At 38.7% G+C, this 23,642-nt stretch overlaps 1 protein-coding gene across 2 annotated transcripts in view; it reads left to right on the forward strand.

Annotated features, from left to right (window-relative positions):
• The window catches only part of LOC149543004 (GDSL esterase/lipase At5g62930-like), a 34,316-nt gene extending 18,566 nt beyond the window's left edge, over window positions 1-15,750 (forward strand). For both annotated transcript variants that reach the window (XM_089797931.1, XM_089797932.1), the window contains 3 exons: window positions 14,716-14,792; window positions 15,080-15,244; window positions 15,335-15,750. In XM_089797931.1, the coding sequence (XP_089654057.1) occupies window positions 14,716-14,792; window positions 15,080-15,244; window positions 15,335-15,500 (408 nt within the window). In that variant the 3' untranslated portion in view covers window positions 15,501-15,750. The remainder of the gene's footprint in view (window positions 1-14,715; window positions 14,793-15,079; window positions 15,245-15,334) is intronic.
• The last annotated feature ends 7,892 nt before the right edge of the window (window positions 15,751-23,642 follow it).

The raw sequence follows: 23,642 nt of genomic DNA on the forward strand, positions 1-23,642 counted from the left end.
AATTAACTGCGAAAGATAAGCAATTAACTCAAGTAAGATATAAAAATAGGTCTAGATTAAAAGCTGAAATAAATGATAAAGTACTCACCTTGAAGTGTGTAGAGGAATATGCATTTTTGCTTTGAAAATCGCAAAATTGAAACTATGAGGGAACTCTTGACTGCAAATTCGCAATCACAACCAAAAACCCATAAAATGTTGTTTTTCTCAAGGCCTTAGGAAGACATCAATCAGGTCACTATGTTCCCAAACACTTTATGTCAAAGTCACCATGTTCCGGAGAGACTGTAACAACTTCAACCCAACTTCTTCGGAAATGGTCCGGCGAATGTTTTTGGTTCTATGGTTACAATTCTGCTATCTCGCTTCTGCACACAAAAAATCTTGTTTTTTGTTTTGGGTGGATGAGGGCTTGCCTTGGTCAAGCCCTAGTTGAGGAATCAACCTTGAAATTGAAATGTAAATTTGTAAAGGAAAGCAAGACAAATGTAAGTATTCACCTTGTGTGTAGAAACCCTTGTCAATAAGGATTTGCAATGCTCGTATGTTGACAATTTTTAACTCACAATGTGGGATATAAATCTCCACAAATGCAATGGATCTACCAAAACCACATCATGGATTCATTGATGTAAATGTACATCAATGAAGACGATGATGAATGCCTTAATTTAGATCTCCTCCCTTGATGGCTAACAAAACACTAGATCTTGAAGAGAAAATATTCACAAAGGATCCTTAAATCTTTGAATGCCTTGAATGTTTGATGGAAATCTGCTTGCTTGAATGCTTGAACATGCCTTGATAGCATGTGGATGTTCAAGGATAATGATGGATGTCAAAATGAGGTGGTTAGGCTTCCATTTTATACTAATTTTTGGGTGTGAAAACAAAGCAAGTTGACAAGATTACCCGAAATATTATATTTAACATTTCGAGACAAAATTGGGCTCGGGATTTAAAATCAATGGGGAATAGGTCTACCGAGTCCACATATTCTCGGAGCAGATCGACCTGGGTCAACTTATTCCAAAAGAGGTCGACTTGTTCCCGGTTTGGCCCACAGGGAGCCAACCTTGAGATCTCAGAGACTGCATTGGTGAAAGTGGAAAATAAGGAGCAAAATAGGAGAGGTGATTGAGCATGACTCCATCCATAGTCTATAAGGTCACTAAAGGACAAGAGCGAAAAGGTCTTAAATAATGAGTGCATCCTTTTTAAGATGGTACATTTAGTGCCCACTTTAGTGCAAGTATGAGTTGCCTCAAACTCATGGTAAAGTAGATCAAGAGCAAGAGCTGATCTTATGTAATGGGCACCCCTGGATGTCCCAAAAAACTAAACCAATTTGCTGAAAGGAATTTTTTCAAACAGTTTGCATTCAACCTCTTATTTCTCCGTTTAATGTTTTAAACCCCTTATAACTCCGGAAATCAAACGTTTATTTGTTTGTTGTGTTTTGTGCATGGAATTGGTATCATACAACATAAACAAGAAAGAAACTACAATAATATGCAAAGTAAAAATGAACTGCTGCTAATAAAATGTTATTTTCAGAATTCATAAAACCAAATACATGGCAGATTTATCAACTCACTAATTACTTCAGCAGTATTGACATAATACTCCAGCCCATGCTTTCGAACTTGCTGCTACAGTGCTTTGTCCTTCAATCAGTCCACTACCTTAGTAATATCATTCCCTCAAAGCGGCATAAGCATTGGAAAAGTAGTGGAGAAGATATGAGCAAAATACCAAATCTGCTTGTAGCTGGAAATGCAACTAAATTGCCTGATAATGAAGCCAATAACAAAAAATTCCAAAGGCCAAACCCCAAGGGAATGACGTCTAGAATGTTACAAGAGAGGATAGACGTCCTCAAATGCCAAGAACAGAGCTGCAACTCACACACCAATTTCTTCTCATATTTGACCTCCCTAATGAAACCACAAATGCTTCCTTTTATTCTATTTCCAAGGGTCCGCTCAACTCATATGGGCAATGTGGGATAAAAGATGTGTAGTATATAAAACATATATTAAAATAACCCTTATGTCTCCCTTGGGTACACATCCCCATAAAATAAATATTAAAGTAACACTTTGATATTTTACAATTAAATTAAACGTTACTTTAATAAAACTTCAGGCCTTAAAATGTATTAGCAATCGGACTCCAAATAATGTGAGTGATAGCTCATCGGAAAGCTCTCACCGAGGAGTATCAAATCCAATCACCAAAATTGACCTGCACTGTGTCCTGCCGACTTACTAAAAATAGTAAGTATGCTTGAAACTGAGTAAATCAACTTCGTTTTGGCCCAAACTGGAAATGACTAGGCCAAAACACTCCAGGATCCCATTAAACCCTTCGTTAGCCCTCGGGACCATGTAGAACAAGGCTAACGCACACACACTTGGTCAACTGCTAAAATGGGGACATTACAGTCCGCCCCCCTTGAAATTGCTTGTCCTCAAGCAATCTCAGTCCAGCCTGCTAAATAACCTGCTCACTCTCCCATGTAGAATCTTCCTCCGGCAGGTCTCTCCATCTAACCAAATACTCCTTCACTATCCTGTTTCTAATCTTCCTCTCTCTGGTGTCCAAAATAGCCTCGAGTAATAACACAAGCTTCCCCTCCTCATCCAAAGGGGGTAAATCTGCAGAAGGCACTACATTCTGACCAATGGCTTTCGTAAGCCTAGACACATGAAACACATTGTGCACTCGATTGCCCTTTGGAAGCTCAAGGTCATAGGCGACTTTGCCCACTTTGCGAATCACCCTGTAGGGACCATAAAATCTAAGTTTCAACTTTTCAGCTCCGCTCTTCTTGAGCGATGACTGTTTATATGGTTGTAGCCTCAAGTAAACCATATCCCCTACCTTGAAGCTACGCTCTATTCGGTGCTGATCAACATACAATTTCTGTTGATTCTGGGCCTGTTGTATATTCTCTTTGAGCACTTTCAGGATGTCCTGACTATTTTGCAATAAGTTTTTGGCTTTGGGCACTCTACTGTCCCCCAAAACTAAATCCATGAAGCTAGGTGCTTCATAACCATAGAGTGCCATGAAAGGAGTCATCTTGATGGACATATGATAAGTGGTGTTATAACAATACTCTCCCATATGCAACCATCTGATCCAAGCCTTTTGTTGTGCAGTTACATAGTTCCTCAAATATCCCTCCACCCATTTAGTCACAATCTTTGTTTGCCCATCTGTTTGTGGATGATAACTAGTGCTAGGTGTAAGATCTGTACCACACAACCTAAACAAGTCTTGCCAAAAAACACTCATAAACTTACTATCCCGGTCGCTGACAATGAATTTGGGCAGCCCATGTAACGTGAATATCTCTCTAAAGAAAAGATCTGCCACCTGTGCTGCTGTGTTAGTGGACGGAATAGCAAAGAAGTGAGCAAACTTCGTCAAGCGGTCCACCACCACATAGATGCAATCTCTTCCCTGCACTCGTGGTAAACCAGTGATGAAGTCTATCGAAATACTTTCCCATTTCCTATCAGGAATGGGCAAGGGCTGTAATAAACTTGCAGGAAATGTGTGCTCTCCCTTATTCTGTTGACAAACCACACACTCCCTGACATACCTCTGAACATCATCCTTGAACATTGGAACATACTCTCGGATCTGCCTGTAGGTCTTGAAGACCCCCGGATGTCTAGCTGTGGGTGCATCATTAAATGCCCTCAGTATCGCCTCTCTCAAATGTAATGACGGAATCAAATAAACCCTGTCCTGAACTCTGATCAATCCATCTATCACCTCATAGTGATCATCCTGTATGGTACCTAAAATCAATCCAAAAGCCCAAGCATCTCCGACATACTCTGCTATAATCCGATCTTTCCAATCTCTTGAAATCTCTGCCAGAGCACATAAGTGAGGTCTCCGAGATAAGGCATCAGCCACCACATTTTTCTTACCTTTGACAAACTCTATGTCAAAGTCATAAGCCTGCAATTTAGTCACCCATTTTTGTTGCCGGTCATTAAGATCACGCTGGCTCATGAAGTATTTAATACTGTTGTGATCAGTCTTGATCACAAAACGTCCACCTACCAAATATGATCGAAATTTGGCCAATGCATGCATTATGGCCAACATCTCCCGATCATAGACAGAATAACTCTTCTCAACTCCTCGGAGCTTCCTACTCTCGAATGCAATGGGATGCTTCTCCTGCATCAATACTGCTCCAATCCCATCACCTGATGCATCACAATGAAGCTCAAAAGGCTTCGTGAAATTCGGTAGAGCTAGAATTGGACATGAAGACATTACCTGCTTGAAATGCTCAAAACATCTCTGTGCTGCCCCTGTCCACACGAAGGCTCCTTTCCTGGTAAGATTTGTCAAGGGTGTAGCAATCTGTGAGAATCCCTTAACAAACCTCCTATAAAAACCACATAAACCAAAGAATCCCTTAAGCTGTGTAAGGTTTGTGGGAGTAGGCCACTCTACAATAGCTCTAATCTTTTCGGGATCAACCCGAACACCATCTGCACTAATGATATGCCCAAGGTAAAGGAGCTCAGTCATGCCAAACTCACATTTAGATTCCTTGGCATACAATGACTCTCTCTCCAGAATAGATAACACCTCCTCTAGATGATGTAAGTGCTCCTCCTAGGTCTTACTGAAGACCAAGATGTCATCAAAGAAGATCAAGACAAATCTCCTCAGCTGCTTCCTGAATACCTGGTTCATACAACTTTGAAATGTAGCGGGTGCATTGGTTAGACCAAATGGCATAACCATGAACTCAAAGTGGCCATAGTGACATCGGAAGGCTGTTTTCTCAATGTCCTTTGCTCTCATCCTGATCTGATGGTATTCGGATCGCAAATCAATTTTGGTGAAGAAGCATGCCCCATGCAACTCATCAATCAGCTCATCAATCCTAGGAATGGGATACCTGTTTTTAATTGTTTTCTTATTCAGTGCCCTGTAATCGATGCACATGCGCATTGTCCCATCCTTCTTCTTTACCAATACTACTGCTGAAGCAAAGGGGCTCTTACTGGGCCTGATATGCCCCATCTCCAACAAATCCTTAATCGCCTTCTCTATCTCATCCTTGTGTTTCTTAGGATGACGATAGGGAGTAATCATAACTGGTTTGGCTCCCTCCTCAAGCTCAATAACATGTTCCATCCCTCTGTCAGGAGGAACCCCATGAGGAATATCGCTAAATACTTTAGCGTGTCTATCAAGTATCTTCTGGATATCTAGTGGATGACTCTTTTCTTGTGGCTCTGGTGAAGTTGGCATAATGTAGCGCTCTGCCGCCCACTCTATGTCATCATGACGAAAAAGTCTCTGCATTCTCCTCAAGGACACTACTCTGCAACCTCCATCTGAAAGACCTCTAAGTACCACAGTTCTGCCCTCATGCTGGAATCTCATCTCCAATTTCGCTAGGTTGAGTGTGAACTCCACTAGTGAAGCCATCCATGTCATGCCGAGGATGACATCATAATCTCCTATGTCCACAACATAGAACTCATCTTTCAACTCGTAGCCATCTCCAAACTTGATGTGAAGATTAGATATCTTCCGAGTGCATAATAATTTATCACCGTTAGCCACCATGACTCTAAACCCATCATGCTCCTTTGTTTGTAACCCTCTCCTGGCTACCAACTGTGCATCTATGAAGTTATGTGTAGCCCCAGTGTCAATAAGAGATATCACTTTCTGCCCCTGGATAGTACTCCTGACCTTAAATGTGATTGCCTTTTGGGCCCCTGTCAAGCGTGCCAACGATCTATCATCCTTAGGAATACTGCTCTCCTCTATAGTGTTACCCTCATCTGAATTGGAGTGCTGATCCTCCCCCTCTGACTTTGAATCTTCTGCTGAAAAATACTCCATTTGATTTGCCTTAGCCTTGAGAGAACATTTATGAGATAAGTCCCAAGGCTCTCTACAATGGAAGCACAGCTTCTTCTTTCGAAGTTCATTCAAGGTTTCATTGTCTAGTCCTTTTGATCCTTCTTTGGGTTTGCTATACTCTTTTTGAAACGGTTTTTTGTCTTTGTCCTTGCGGTAGGAAGAATCTGTTGAATGGTTTTTTCCTTTGTATACCGAAGGGGCTAAATCTTGTGCCTTTTTAGTTGCTTCAGCTAAGGTGAGTGGATCATGTCCCTTCAGCCAACCTCGTAATGGATCAGCAAGACCATCACAAAATAACACCACCAATCTCCTAGGAGAGATATCAGTAACAAGTACAGACAAGTGCTGAAACTTGGCAATGTAAGCATCCACAGAACCTGACTGTTTTAACTGTGCTAGTTCCTTGAAATGTAACTTGGGATCCCTAGTGTCAAATCTCTCAATCAATGTTTCGGTGAATTCCTCATAGGATGTAATCTGATTATGCCCCAAAGTCACCATGCCATGATGCCACCATTCATGTGCAACGCCATCCAAGTGCATAGCCGCATACTTGATAGCCTCCTCCTCAGGCATAGGATTTAGCTGCAAGTATGTATCTACTTTCTACACCCAAGCTCGTGCAGTCATCTTCCCTGAAGTATCATAATAAGGTAAGGAAAGTTTTCCAACTTTCTTTCTCAGCTCAAAGTTTTGATTCCTCCCTCCTGCTCTAGGCATGTGTCTCCTCCTCAAGTCCATATAATCTCTGAGGGAAATATCCGCCTGAAACTCCGGTCCACTAGCCTCCCAGTCCCTCCTGAACTGATCCTGTAACTCGGTAATTTGCGGTTCGTTTACTGGTTGAACCAGATCTCTGGGTGGTAAGGTGGGTAGAAGAGGTCTCGAGCTCGCAGTCCGCGCTGGGCGTGTAACGTGTCTAAAGTTATCAGCCTCATTCCCATTGTTGCCATGTCCATTATTACTATTAATGTTATTCTTAGGACCATTGTTGTTGCCTTGGCCTCCATGGTTATTGTTTCCCCCATTATTATTGTTTCCCTCATTGTTATTGTTTCTGTTGTTGGCATCACCTGGATTAATATTGACACCCATCTGTCTAGCCATGAGCTGCAACATCATGTCCATTCACCTTTTCTGCTCCTGCTGCATATGCTGCCCCTGCTCTAATGTATCCAGTAATTGTCTGAACATTACGTCCCCCTGATCTGGACCGACATTCTCGCCTCTGCCTAATCCTGTATTCCTGTCATCTCGATCACCCATATTGTTGTCCTGATCAAAGAATATCTCCTCTGTGTCTGTATGGCTGGATTCAATGTCCCCCTGCACGGATGTACTAGACTATTTGCTTTGCAAGTCTGAAATCCTATTTTGTCTTGCTTTGGTATCGCGGAAATTATAAGGCCCCTGTCGCATGCTCAAACATAAATACTTAGCCTGTGTTTTTTTTTAATTTCTGATTTTAGTGTTTTGACATTTCGTCAAACACTTTTCCCTCTATCCGGCTGTTCCAAATTCCCTATAAGACCTCCACAGGATGGCAGGACTTATAGCTTTGATACCACTGTAATGGGCACCCCTGGATGTCCCAAAAAACTAAACCAATTCGCTGAAAGGAATTTTGTCAAACAGTTTGCATTCAACCTCTTATTTCTCCGTTTAATGTTTTAAACCCCTTATAACTCTGGAAATCAAACGTTTATTTGTTTGTTGTGTTTTGTGCATGGAATTGGTATCATACAACATAAACAAGAAAGAAACTACAATAATATGCAAAGTGGAAATGAACTGCTGTTAATAAAATGTTATTTTCAGAATTCATAAAACCAAATACATGGCAGATTTATCAACTCACTAATTACTTCAGCAGTATTGACATAATACTCTAGCCCATGCTTTCGAACTTGCTGCTACAGTGCTTTGTTCTTCAATCAGTCCACTACCTTCGTAATATCATTCCCTCAAAGCGGCATAAGCGTCGGAAAAGTAGTGAAGAAGATATGAGCAAAATACCAGATCTGCCTGTAGCTGGAAATGCAACTAAATTGCCTGATAATGAAGCCAATAACAAAGAATTCCAAAGGCCAAACCCCAAGGGAATGACGTCTAGAATGTTACAAGAAAGGATAGACGTCCTCAAATGCCAAGAACGGAGCTGCAACTCACACACCAATTTCTTCTCATATTCGACCTCCCTAATGAAGCCACAAATGCTTCCTTTTATTCTATTTCCAAGGGTCCGCTCAACTCATATGGGCAATGTGGGATAAAAGATGTGTAGTATATAAAACATATGTTAAAATACCCCTTATGTCTCCCTTGGGTACACATCCCCATAAAATAAATATTAAAGTAACACTTTGATATTTTACAATTAAATTAGACGCTACTTTAATAAAACTTCAGGCCTTAAAATGTATTAGCAATCGGACTCCGAATAATGCGAGTGATAGCTCATCGGAAAGCTCTCACTGAGGAGTATCAAATCCAATCACCAAAATTGACCTGCACTGTGTCCTGCCGACTCACTAAAAATAGTAAGTATGCCTGAAACTGAGTAAATCAACTTCGTTTTGGCCCAAATTGGAAATGACTAGGCCAAAACACTCCAGGATCCCATTAAACCCTTCGTTAGCCCTCGGGACCATGTAGAACAAGGCTAACGCACACACACTTGGTCAACTGCTAAAATGGGGACATTACATCTTATCGTGACTAAGGAGAGAAAGAAACCATCAAGCCCCTAGTAGACTTGAGTTTTCATCATATCCAAAGCCAAAATAAGAGAGATGTCACTAACAAGAAAGCATAGCCAACTCACCCAATAAGGTTTGGGTTCCTTATTGTGAACTACACGAAAAAAAGGGTGTGCTGCAACAAAAATGGCATTGAACGGTCTAGCAAGTGTGTTTAACATGCTAGCCAATTCATCAAAAGGATTCATTCTTAAGGGAACTCCATGTCCCAAAAGTAAGAATCGAAAAGACGACCCAAGCATAAGGATGCGTGTGTGTCCTTAAGGGATCAAAAACAAAATCAAGCTTCCCAGATTGTCAATAGTCTAAAGAAGGACCGAACAATGATCAGGCCTCTCAGATCATTAGTAATCCAAAGTGGGATCAAAAACAAGGATTAGGCCTCCCGGTTTGTCAGTAGTCCAAAGAGATATCCAAAAGAACAAAGATCAAGCCCCCATGAATTGTCAATAGTTAAAATAGAGGAAAGCAAATTGTCAATGTGCATGTGTGTAAAAAGTGAGAGGAGTGTATGCCCCCATGTTAAAGCAATTTCCATCGCCTTAACGGGAGCAATAGCTTTAATGGAAGTGTACATGCATCCACTAAGAACATTTCCACTGTGAAATGCCCCCAGGAGAGAACACTTTAAGGGAAATAAAGACATGACAAAAGAGAGCATTGAGGGATCTACTAACATTGGGGTTAGTATGATCATATGATAATATGTAATATGATATAAAGTATGAAATGTCGTCATTCTCCAAAAGAAGTAGAACTACAACACAATGGAGGAAAAAGTATGTAAGAGATACGAAAAATAGTCTTTTTAGGCTGGCAACACAGACACCAAAAAGAATCGGTGCTACTATATCGCAAGCATCCAAGAAGACTACACAAGGGCACATATACAATAACAACACATAGACAACATAACTTGTAACAACATATAGAAGAAGAGAGGTACAAATAGAAGAACATGTACGATATGTTTGACTACTTTATAATTTTATGCCGACAGAGCAACAAGAACTGTTTAAAGCAATCTAGACAAAACATATAACAAAGAGAACAAGAAGGGGGAAACACAATACAAACACACAAAGACTACCTACCTTGCTCAAAAAGTCCACATCAAGCATGTTGCCCCCCCAACTTGATCTATAACATTACAGAAAGGTGGGCGACTTGCAAGAGGAACAACATCCAACAATGTGCTCTTTACTAGGAGTGAGCGTTAGTTACATATAAACCATGTTAGGCAAATCATAATCTATATCAACATTTTCATATTCATCATCACTAACATGTGCATTAGAATCATCATCAGGAGTATCTTCCATATTAAGATTAACAGAATCTAAAATACAGAAAAAATCATCATATTTATGCATTTGAATGTTACTATGATTAACTTACTCCAAAGGTTCAAGCATGGGCTGATCGAAGGAAGGCAAAGATTGAGATGAAGATGTAGTTTGAGAAGCAAGAACATGGGCCTTAGCCTTAGCTTCACGGTTCTTATGACATTGATGAGCATGTTGGTTACAAATGGTTTTACAAGATAAACTTGAAGGATTAGGCTCAACGGTCATAGGGTCTGAGGAGGGAACATCTATGAGTTGAGGAATGAGAGGTGGAGGAATAGGTTGGTTAAGTGAGACGGCTACAGGAGGATCAACCTTAGGAAGGCTAAGCTCAACAATCTTTGCTATGTTATACTTTCCATAAGATCAATAAAGATGATCAAGACATCTAGGTAGTGTTGTAGGGAGAGATGGACAATAGACATCTATCTCAACGCAATCTCAAGGTCGCTACGGTTTATAAAGGGAATGATTAGTGGTGACAATTTCTCCTTAATGGAGAAATTTGATGCACTTATGAATAGGAAAGGCTACAACTTGCATAGAACAGAGCCATGAAATACCGAGCTTAACTTGAAAGTGATCGGAGGTAGGAATAACAATAAAGGTAGTATAAACAACCTTATTAGAAAGGCCACATGAAGATTGATAGAATCTTGAGGACGGTAAAGAAAACCATTGCAAGTTTGAATCCAAATGCTATATGTATCGTAGTTATTCTTATGCAATCTCTAATTAAAAAGGTGTTCTTTAATGATAACATTCAAGGAGGAAGAAGGATCAATCAAAACACCATGAGAAGGGATATGATAAACCCTAGTTTAGGTTCTTGCGAAGGTAAAATCGAAGTTTGAGGTTGGGAATCAACATGATTAACCACATGATTAGCTTCTTCCAGCTTGTCATCATAACTAATGTTAGTAATAGGAGGTTGATAAATGACATTTGTTGAATGTGAAGGCAAGGGGTTAGTGTAGATTTACAAGTTTTGATTAGGAGGTGCTACGGATTTATTCACACTATTACCTCAACATCAATAGATATAGCATTGTAATCAATAAGGTCTCGAATAACATTTTTCAAAGCATAACACTTTTGAGTATCATGGCCATATTGACGACGGTATCGATAAAAAACATTATAATCAAATGACTTGGGCATTGGTTTGTTAGTGTAATAGGATGGATAGGAGGAAGTTTCAGAATGTTAGCATTAGTCAACTTCGTCATCACTAAGGGTAAAGATTCAGATAAAGGAGTACATTTACGATTAGGATGATACACAAATGGAAAAGTAGCCGTACCTTTGGATGTAGTAGCCACTTGATCATCAACTGTCTTGGTAGATTTGTGAATTTTGATGTAGTTGCTAGGCTTAGACAACTTGTTTTTATGAACAATGACGTCAATCTTATCAACAGTAACATGAGCCATTAGAGTAGAGCTCTTAACTTGACTCATTGTAATCGATAATGCTGAAGCACTCCACAAAGATGTGAAAAGGAAGTATACTTGGTAAGAATCTTATCTTTAATGTCTTTTTGCAAGGTAGAAATAAAAATATGTTAAATATCATGATCAGACACAATATAAGAAATTTGAGCATACAAGTGTTTGAATCTACCAATAAAATCACTAACTTTTTCTTTAACATTCTGCTTATAGTGCATTAAATTAGTCAAATAAATTTGAGGTCCAATATTATTTTGAAATTGTTGAATGAAAGCATTAGCAAGGGGTTGAAAGCAATCAATAGAATAAGGGGGTAAAGAGTAATACCTTTGCAAAGCTTTGTCCCTAAAAGTACGTGTGAACAACTTAGGCCCGAGCTTATAGTTGTGAGCAAAATCACTACGTATAATTTAGAAAGTCTTAACATGAATCACAGGATGATCCTTACCGTTATAAGTCTCAAGACATGGTATCTCAACATGTTGTAGGATAACAACACGAAGGATGTGCAAGGAAAGGGGATTAAAAATGTCACATGGAGGGATTTAGTACTTAGATTGAGTGAATTGAGCCACTTGGTGCAAAACAGCGACAGTTTGAATCAAGCTACTAATGGTAGGGTTAGAAGACGCAATAGTAGGCATAAACATATTGGATATACTAGCAAAGTAAGAAGTGAAAGGAAATTGTAAAGATGGTGGAGGATTGGAAGGAACATGTAGAGGATTGGAATATGTAAAAGGAATGACATTGTATGAGGGTAATGAAGAAGGTACAGAGGTAGGAGGAACACTCAAGGGAAGTGAAGAGTTAGGAAGACCAACACTTAGAGGAGTGGAGACTTGCATAGAGTTGTCATGAGAAGTGACACATATGTAGGAATATTAGAAATAGTAGTGGAAATAGGACTAGAATGTTCAACGGTTGTGGAAGGAGGAGTATATCCTAACTCTTGAGCACATTTCGTCAAAGGCTTAACATGAGTATTAATGAGGTGAGATATACCACGCAAGATAGAAATGTTATTATCACCATGAGTAATAAGCTTTTTAATAGCCTCAATAGTGACATCACTATTTGGATTTTGGTACTCTTGCACAAGTCAATTTTCCAATTTATCAAACTCGTGAAAGAGCTTATCAACTTGCAAAGGAGGAACTCTTCTTCATCATGGGAAGAGAGAGAAGAGTTATGCTCCATAATAGGATTGAGATCTTGAGTAAAAATATTAATGTTATTATGGGTCCTAGGAAGAAAAGAGGGATCATGATCAAAAGATCCCATGAGTCTATGACTTTTCCTAATGGGAATGCTAGGGGTTGGGCTTAAGGTAATAAAGCTCATTAAAGAGAAGATAAAAAAAGGAAGGTCTAATGACATCTAACCACACAATTATCCATGTAACAATGAACACAAAAATATCTAACCACACAAATATAGCTAAATCTAACTCCAAAAACTAAAAGAAGACATGTGCCGGGTTTAGCAAAAAGGAGGTAAACACCCAATGCAAACAATCTAACTGCAATAAGAAAAGGGGACAAGTCGGGTTCACCAAAATGTTTAGTGGTGAAATGGAAGCGCTCAATAGGGTAGGGTTTCCACTTCACACTAACATTTAATACAAGAGAAATAGGGGCTTCCATACATAACTCTTAATATAACTCAAGCTAGATTAGCAAAAACCCAAGGAGATAAAAGGATGTTATTGCTAAAACCAAATTATATCAAGGGAGTATGCAAGCAAGTCTTCTTTCATGTAATTAAATTTTGATTAAAGATGTAAATATGTAAAAGTGTAATTGAGCTAATTGATTTAATGAGAAGTGTAAGATAGGTTTAAGTGCTAATGTAAGCAATCAATCCAACTAAGATATGAAAATAGGTCTAGACTAAAAGATGAAATAAATGATAAAGTAGTCACCTTGAAATGTGTAAAGTAATATACTTTTCCGCTCCAAAAATCCCGGATTTGAAACTGAGGAAACTTTCAACTGCAAATTCACAAACACAAGAAAATGTTTTTTTCTCAGGGCCTCAAGAAGATATCAACTAGGTCACCGTGTTCTCGGACGCTTTACGAGGACATCACCATATTCCTAAGAGATTGTGAAAACATAGACCCAATTTCTTCAAAAATGATTTGGCGAGTATTTTTTAGATTTGTGGTCTCAATTATGCTATTTGTTTTGGGTGGATGAGGGCTTGCCTTGGTAAAGCCCTAGATTGAGGAGTCAACCTTGAAATTGAAATGTAAATATGTAAAGGAAAGCAAGACAAATGGAAGTATTCATTTTGCATGTAGAAACCCTTGTCAATAAGGATTTGCAATGCTTGTATGTTGATGATGTTGAACTCGCAATGTAGGATGTAGGAGATCTCCACAAATACAATGGATTTACCAAAACCACATCATGGACTCTGGAGCCATGGATGTAAATGTGCATCTCTGAAGAAGATGACGAATGTCTCAATATAGATCTCCTCATTTGATGGCCAACAAAACACTAGATCTTGAAGAGGAAATGCTCACAAAGGATCCTTGAATCTTTGAATGCCTTGAATGCTTGATGAAAATCTACTTGCTTGAATGCTTGAGCACACCTTGATAGCTTGAGGATGTTCAATGATAATGATGGATACCAAAATGAGGTGCCTAGGCTTCCTTTTATACTAATTTTTGGACACAAAAACAAAGCAAGCCGACAGGATTACCCGATTATTAAATTAAAAACCCTGAGATAAACCGAGCCCGAGATTCAAAATCCCCAGGGAATAGGTTGACCTAGATATAAGTAACAAGTATTTATGGTAATATATATGAGTAAATGCCTGTTTGAACAACTGTGCAACTATAAGTGTGAATAAAAATGTCTACAAAGACACTTTTTGTGTAATATTTTGTGTGAGGCTTATTTTTCTGGCAGCAGCCACATCCATTAATTGTAACCATAATAATAACACAATGCGTCAGTAGAGTTAGTGAAAATGGGGATAAATATTTTTGAAATGACTTGCATGGATAATCTCTATTTGTCATTTGATTAACAATAGGGCATGCGTAACATCCATGTTAAGCTTTGAAAATTTGAACGGGATGCTTTTAATATGACAGCACAAAACTTTTCAACTGGTTTTAGGGATTAATATTGACTTTTTTATTTAATAAGTAGTGTTTGAAGATAACTCTATTGCCAAACTGTAATATGCTAATTTTCTTTTCTATTCATAGTGCAGAAATGTTCACACTCAATGCTGATAGTGTTGATCACTCCTCCCCCGATTGATGAGAATGGGCGTGTACAGCATGCAAGGTCATTATTTATGGCTCTCCATCTAGGATCGTGTGCGCTTTGTTGTTTGGCTTGTGTGAGTTTAGGGAAAAAAACTGGAATTTTGATGGGAATGACTTCCCAAAATTATTAAGGATTTTTCATTTCTCACCTTGTATAATCTGAACAAAAACTTTGATCCTTTAAATCTTTGAGCTGAATTAGTTTTGCATCTATGAGGATTTAAACTCTAATTGTGACTCGGAATTTTTTGAATGTATGTGTTTCAATATTTTATGTATTTATAATTGTTTTATTCTCTTTCACAGAGCTAATTATGGGAAGAATGCTGTTGATTTACCAGAACGAACAAATGAAGTTGCAGGAACTTATGCCAAATCTTGCCTTGAAGTTGGAAGCGAGTCTGGTGTTTCAGTGATTGATTTATGGTCAAGAATGCAGGAAACCCCTGGTTGGCAACAAACATATTTGAGGTAGGTCATCAAGTAAGAAATAATATCATTATATGGACTAGAAATATATATCTTTTTATTGACATTATGTATTCTGCTGTTTTTCTACAGTGATGGTTTACACCTCACCCCAAATGGTAATGCATTTGTCTTTGAAGAGGTTCTCAAAATTCTCAATGCCAGAGGTTGGAATTATAGTGACATTCTAGATGATTTTCCAGATTATTCTATTATTGATGCCAATGATCCCCAAAAAGCTTTCAGTGATAGAAAATAATATACCATCCTTGTTGCACACTGGTCAGAAAACTATTGCGAATCACTGTGATTTATGTTCTTCCTTGCTGTTAATGGTCATTTAATTTCTGTTGTAAATGGAACTTTCTGTGCAAGTAATCAATATTGAGTAAATATCTCTATTGATTGTGAACAGTATTTGATATTTTCCAGCTGCTTTTACTTCTGTGAAGGCTGTTCTTACCAAGATGTGAATTTTATGTTAAGTAGACTTTCTATGTTACTAGTCAGTTTCTGTTGTCCACTGTCATCTTGAATTATGTATGCGTAACTAGTTTTTTGAATCAGGCTATGTATCACGATGCATGTATGGTAGGTGGAGCACTAAAATTTTATTTGTATATGGACTCAAATTATTTACTTATACTTTTCTAGAGCTCAAAAGCTAATATATCACATTAGCTATTTTGCTTCTGCCAAAATTTGCATCTGCCATCAAGTAGTCAAAAGAAATGAGCAGTGTAATTTGAAGGTTTAAACTTTAAAGTGTAAACACTTCTTGGTAGTATAACTACTAATAATTTTAATCTCAAATTGTTTTGACAGCTTGAGAAACATGATTGAATCAGAGACTTCGTCATGGCCCAAAGCTCCCCACTTTCCCCTGAAGCAGTTTGGTTAGAGTATATTTTAGAAAAACCAGAAATGAGTAGTGGCCATGGAGAATGGGATTGATGTTTGAATATTGGAATTATAGATGCTCAATTTAGGGACATGCTTGACATCAACATGCATTCCTGAAACAATATTTGAAATTTTTTATTGATATTTGTGGGCTTGTCTATTTGGTGAGATCCTAATTAAGACCTTAGATAAATTCATCTATGAATGAAATTTATTAATTGACCATGTTATGAATTTAGGTTATCCCATTTGATGATGAGGTGTTAGTTTGAGTGTAAAGATGATAATATGTTGTGAAAATCCAAATGTAGGTAGAAGGGGGGTATTCGTTCCTTGGGAATAATTTATCGGTACACAAGGTGGTGATGTAGTGGCATCTTTTTAGCAAGTAGCATTGTCCATTGACATGGCGACACATTGGAATGATTGGATGAATGATAAGAGTTAAGTGCTGAAACTGATTGAAGGAGTTGTGGATAAAGAAACAATTGGGTGACATAATGGAGAGACAAAGGCAACTAGGGTTTGTAGACTATGTCCGTGGTGGTCGTTTCCCAGACAATTTTTTAGGCATGGCCTGTGTTTGCCATGGCAGCTGCCTAGAGCTAGAGACAATACTAGAGGGGGGCTCTTTCAAAGTGTTATGATTTTGGAGAGTTTCCAAGGAAGCGACCGACCCCAGAGCAAAACAATGAGGATATTCTTGAATCTTCAACAACCTCAAAGGAGGCTTCAAATAGGTGGAAAAGAAGGTATGGCAAGCAAGTAAGGAGGCTTCGAAGAAGCCATCACTAAGGAGACTCCAACAACAATAGACAACAAGGTTTTGGACATCCAAATAGATTCAGAGGCACGGAAGGATTTAGTTTAAATGTTGAGATTGATGGCTTTTTCATGAAGTGGGGTGGCAGGTGGCCATCCTATTTCAAGATTTGGAAATGGTGGATGAAGAATGGGGTGCCCATTTTTCTCTTAAATTCCCTCCAAACATTTTTTTTGCTTGGTCATCGTAGGGACAAATAGGGATAGGTCGTGGATCATGTATAATGGACCCTTTTTGATGGGAGGTATAGGTTTGTTCATTAAAGATTGGGTCCCTAATTTTAACCCCAAGTAGGCTTCGATTGAAGAAATGCGTAATGTGGATGTGGTTGTACAATCTTCTGCATGATTATTGGAACGAAGAGACCTTTAAAGCCTTAGGTGATATGTTGGGGAGATACATCGTACATGATGCACACATTTGCATCATGTGGAATCCTCATCCTTTCTTGCCCAAAGTGATTGAACATTGACCTTCAGAGGGATATTGGTGGCAAGAGTAGGAGGTAGAAGAAACTATAGAGAAATGTAGGATTTGCAAGGAATGGGGGCATAGCAAGAAAGAATGTGTTGCTTCTTAGAAAGGCAAGAGTAAGGAGGAGAAATCTCCAGAGGAGAAGCTGGCTAAAGTGTTGGAATCCTAGAATGAAGATGAGGGTGGTATAGCGAAGCGTGATGACTTGTTCCCTTGTCGAGTCTGTATGGATCTTATCCTTTGATGCCTTCATCTAACCCTAGGGTGACAGTCCAAGTGGAAGAAACCTTATTGTTAGGCTCAAAGTAGACTTTGGCTAGAGTTGGCTGGGGTGATTGTATAATAGAAAGTGTGGTCACAAGAGCTTCAATAGATTCAATCCTCTTATCATTGCTTGAAGACCCTATTTCTCACAAGGTTCTAATGAGGGTAGTAACTAGGCAGTGTTGGATCATATGGCCTTAGTCCGGGAAGTATCGTTTGAGGATGTTAAGTGTGCCCTTAATTGTTTGGCTAGTCCTCTAGGTCATGTTTATTAATAATCAAATGGTGATCCTTTGGGGTTTTCAAAAGAAGTGGGCATTTCAAAATGTCTATCTATCATGTAGTCTACATCTAAGTCTGCTAAGGCCAACCTGACTGGCCAAAGCTCTCAGGGTAGGAAATCTATTTAGCAATTTTTGGAGGATGCTGGCAACAAGAAGAGGAAAACTAAGCTTCAATCTGGGAGATACTTGTTCTCTCTTGGGTAGCAATGAAGTTCCTTATGTGGAATGTCAGGGGCTCTAATGCTCTTGACAAGAGATGTCTGATCCAAAGAGGCTTTGATAAGGTGAAATTGAATGTCATTTGTGTGAGGAGACTAAAGTGGATTCAGAAGGTACTATCCCAACAACTCATTCAAAACTGACTCATACTACTACCTACAATAGCTGGAGGGGGGGAAATCCTCGCCCTATTATGTGGGGTCAGCAAGATGAGCTATATTCAGAGGAAAGTGATGTGCCACTCCATCGGATGATACTTCTTCTTTCTCTTCCTTTGCATGCACCACTGCACCTAGGGTTTAGATGGATTACTCTGCATCTTCAAATGGTTTGTGGGAGGCGGTTGTCAAGGGGGATGCCTTTACTTGGACCAACAAAAGGATTGGGTTTTATAATATTGCAGAAAATCTTGATAGGTTTTTCCTTGTTGGGAACTAGAATTCTTTCTTATGTCTTTGAATATGAGGTTTTAGGTTTATTTGGATTTGACCATATTCTAATGTCGCCGTTGATTCAAAATGATGGGGTCCCGTTGAGGTGTCCTTTTAAAATGGAGAAGATGTGGTTTAGGGAGTAGGGGTTTATTGAAATGGTCTCACGATGGTGGCGACTGGCTCCAATGGAGGATGTGAACATGCCTTCTCTATTCTTTAGTAAATTGAAATTTGTCAAGCACAATCTAAAGGTTTGGAAAATGGTCCACTTTGGTGATATATTTGTGGAGAAACATACCCTAGAGGGACAACTAGAAGTTCTCAATGGAAACATTTTGTCATATGATATGGATGAAGTGAATTTTTTTGACTGAAAATGATCTTTTGAGTAGGTATGGGGAAATTTTACAAGAGGAGATTTATTAGTCGTAGAAATCAAGAGAAAATTAGCTTAGGGAAGGCGCCGAAAATACTAAATTTTTCAATAGGTCAATTAAGATGACAAGCATCTAAAAAATCTTGTTTGTTAGACTTGCAGATGATTGATTTCTAAAGTTGTGAATTTAATTATTCAAGAAGTAGTACATGTCTTCTGCACTCTTTGGTGTCAATAAGAGGTGGACAAAAGTCGAGCACAAGAGGGCTTTTGGGAGGTCATTCCAAATCTAGCAAGCATAGAGGATAACCAAATGTTGACAAAACTAGTTTCTTTGAAAAAACTACAAGCAATTTCTTTTGGGATGGGAGGGGACAAGGTACTAGGCCTGGATGGGTTCTAGGCCTTTTTTTATTAGAAATTTTGTGAGGTGTTGAAGTAGGATTTGCGTGCAATGGTGGAGTCACAAGCCAAATGTTTTACCTCAAAGGACTTCAATGATACAATGGTTGCTTTGATCACTAAGTGGGAGAAGCCCTTATCCTTTGAAGATTTTTCTCCCATCTTGCTTTGTAATACTGTCTACAAGATCATTTCAAAAGTGACAATAGATAGGTTGAAATAGGTCCTGGATAGGCTTATTTCTCCAGAATGGAGTGGGTTCACACCAAACATGAAGATTGTAGACGTAATCACTGTGGCTCATAAGGCTATTCATTCAACTAAGGCCAATAAGGACGTCGTTAAAATTGGATATTTGGAAAGCTTATGATAGGGTGGATATAATTTTTCTCATTAGGGTGCTTTGAAATTTTGGGTTTGCAGATGAATGGATGAGGTGGATAAATATCAAGATTTCTTCATACAAAGCTTCTATTCTTATCAATGGTAGCCCTTAGGGGTTCTTTGAGACTTCTAGATGTATTCAACAAGGGGATCCTATTTCCCCTTTTCTTTTTATTTTGTTGGTTGAGGTGTTTGACATAACCATTTCTAAGAAGAGAGAGCAAGGTCTTTGGAAAGGAATAATGATTGCCAAGGGGTTGGATTCCACTTCTCATTGTCAATTTGCAAATGATATATGTTTTTTCAATGTATCTTCTATGCATGGAGCATATATGATGAAAAAGGTTTTGGATTCCTATAGTCAGGTTACCAAATAGAGCGTCAATTAGAACAAATCATAAATATTCTTCTTCAACACAGAGGTGGGATACAAAGGGCTATTGCTAGGCTTTTCAAGGTTCATATTGGGCATCTCCTAGGAAGGTTTCTTGACACCCCTCTATTTGTTGGTGTTGGTAAGGCTAATCTTTGGAAAGAGTTGATTGATGGTTGTTAGAAAATATCGGTAGAAAAGTGTTGATGTCAGTTTTCTACCACTACACAACATATAGCAATTGAATACTTGATATGAAATATCAAACACTCAACCCTCTCTTGAAAAGTAAATACTCATTAAGAGCATGAGAAAACTCGAAGGTTCCTTACACTTGGGGATACTAACTTAGTTATCTTAATGTGATTTGTTGGTTAATCACGTAGGCGGGCTTACGTTATTCATTCGAAGATAACTTGGCGGTACTTCACTTTGCTTAACTTGTTCTTTTCTCCTTGATCACTTTCACTTTCAACTACTATCACTAATTGCTTACTGCTCTACTACTCCTATGAATGAAGAAATTAGAAAAGTGATGGGCATCCAACCAAATGAAAGCTTGCCAGTGGCGCTACCTCCATTGGTGCAATGATTCTAAGGGATACTCTTAGGATTTTCACACTAACACCTATCTTCCAACCCAACTTGAAGTACAAGTGGAAAGATGAAATTCAAGTAGAACTTGGGAGCGATCGAAGTAGATTACCACACAAGGGTTCCTAACAAGTTGCTAGGATGCTAGTGGCCTAGTATATAGATCCCTATCAAACGTTTACTAACGTCATCATACAACTAGCCATCTACTTCTACTCTAACAACATGAAATGAAATCCCACTTTAATTTGAGAGGTGAGAAGAAACATGTAAATACACCAAAATGATCATGTATATCCACCATGCAAGCCATACAACGATTGGCCAAGATTAAGAGGCAAAATCAAGGACCAAGATCAAACCTTACAAACCCTAATTAGGGTTACCATCATTCAACCAATTACATGAGGGCACCAACTTTGTGGGCCAATGAGAATTACAATAATTTTTCAACCAATGAGAACATAGGACACTTGGCATGATTTGATTGTACACACAGGAAAATGCCGCCTCATCAACCTTATCTTATAAATGTATTTAATCTTTGAGATGAGGTGAAGCCTTAGATGCTTGAGCTCATCCTTAGAAACCTTCTCATCACCACTTGAACTTGCTTGTCCTGATGTCCTGACCTTGAAAGGGTGAGGTCTCCATGCACTTGGGGTAATCTTGCCTTGGCCTCGGTGGCTTGCCCAGATGTGAACCTCCTTGCAATTTGAGAGTCTTGCTCTTGGCCACCACCTTGAAATTGAACTTGACCTCTTTCAACCTTTTGTCTCACTTTCCTCCTTCATTATCCTTCCCTTCCTTAACCTTCCTACTCAAATTTGGTTTGCATGAATAGCCAAGCCTTGCCTAGCCTTAAATATTTTCAAATCACTTCCTCCAAATTTGCTCTTCCTTGGAATTCACTCTTCCTTGAGATTCACTTTTCAATTTTACCACCTCTAAATCAAATAAAAGAGGTAGGACCCCATATATAATTGCTTTTGATTTTGCACTGTCCTAAGTTGCAACTCTAAATTTTCACTTATAATTCTAGCTCAATCAAATTTTCTCTTTCCATTTTCAATTTCATCAATAAAATAGTGCACCAAGTTCTCGAATTGCATACCTCGAACCATGTCCATGATCTGGCTGAGAAGCACAACAAGGTCACCATACTCCGACTTGAAATCTGACCGGGTGAGCTTTGACGACTTGGTAACTCCCTTCTTGCCTTCGTGTAACCAATTCTTCTTTAGATGAATGAAGTAGGCATCCTGATTATCCTGATAGAACTTGGTTGTTTGATCCATCATTACCAATGTCATGCCTTTATGTTGGGGGATATTGAATACTTCTTCGACCACTTGCTCAGTGATGTTAGTCAACGCTCTCTTCCCTTCATAAAAAATGGACCTTGTCACAATATCAAACCGAGATGCACACTCCATTACCAAGTCTGGACAAGGTATGGTAGGAGGGAAAGCTGCCACTTGTACAATTTCGCTCTTGTAGATCTTCTTTGCCATGGGGGATTATCCTTCCTTCAATCTATCCTTCAATTGTACCATGTTCACTGTGCTGATATTGGTATCACTTATTTCCCTCACTTTCGAGAAGAAGGTGGTCTTAAGCATCATGTCTTCCTTGTCTTTTTTGGTATTCATTCTCTTTGGGTTCTTGTTTGCACTACCATCCACCATCGTAAACACTTATTTCTACCCCTTCGTTCTAAATGATATGGACTACACTTTATCGATCTCCAAACTTCTTTCTATTGATGAAATATAGCTTATTTTTGCCTCTCCAAATCCTATCTCTACACTTATCAATCTCCAAACTTCAATCCTAGGGGTAGGACTACCACTTATTTCTGTCTTTTCGTTACCTTAGGATGGACTACACTTATATATGCCAACTTCAATCCTAGGGTGGTCTAGCTTATTTGTGCCTCTCTAAGTGTCCTATCATGAAATCTACACTTATATCTCCCAACTTCAATCTACCAATGGAGATGATGAAGTGGCAGATGAATAGTGCAAGAAGAAGATAGGGAAACGAACCAAGCAAGAACAAAGAATAAAATTCGCCTTTAAAACCAATCTTCACGTCTAAAAATGAATGAGAATCTTACCTTAAATCTGCCTTCTACCAACGAGCAAGCCTCTTCAAATTGAGATATGATCTTAGAAATTTCAATCCTCCTCCAAAATGTGATGCCCTAGCAAGTGGATTACTTGAAAAAAAAAGCTCCTTTCATCGAATTTCGACCTCCTTGCCAAAATCACCCACACTTGCAAAAAATCAGATCTTAAATCGCCTTGCCTCTCCACCTTTCAAAATCACCATAGTTGGAGGAAAAAAGTCGTTTCCCTAGGAGGAAAATCAAACCCCAAAAATCATTGCCAATCTTGCAAAAATAAGATCTTCTCCAAATTCGTCTTATGGCAGAAATTAACCATCTCCAAGGAAGAAATTGCTGCTAAAAAATGGAAAATTAGACCCTCAAAAATTGCTACCAAGGACACATTCACCCAGCGGGAGGAATAATCTTTCAACCAAACAAGAGGAGTGGAAATGAATGAGGAAATAAGAGTGGGGAAGCCCCTTCTTATGTCCACATGTTGAACTCCAAAGTGGCCTGACTTGCCTGGAGGGAAACAAAATTCAAGTTAAACCCCAGAGATGACTTAGTTTTAAATAAAACATGAAAATAACTAAGCCCCATAGTGAATTTGCCCCTTCTAATTCCCAGTTTGACCCAGAATTGCAAAATAGAAATAAGGTAAGTTTAGGGGATGTCAAAAATTTCATTTAACAACATTTTGACAATTAAAATATCATTAAAATTGAATCTAGCAAGCTAAAATCAATTTTCAATTCCAA

The sequence above is a fragment of the Cupressus sempervirens genome, chromosome 8, assembly GCF_028749045.1.
Source record: "Cupressus sempervirens isolate cs-2001-9-10 chromosome 8, ASM2874904v1, whole genome shotgun sequence".
Classification (NCBI taxonomy): Eukaryota; Viridiplantae; Streptophyta; class Pinopsida; order Cupressales; family Cupressaceae; genus Cupressus; species Cupressus sempervirens.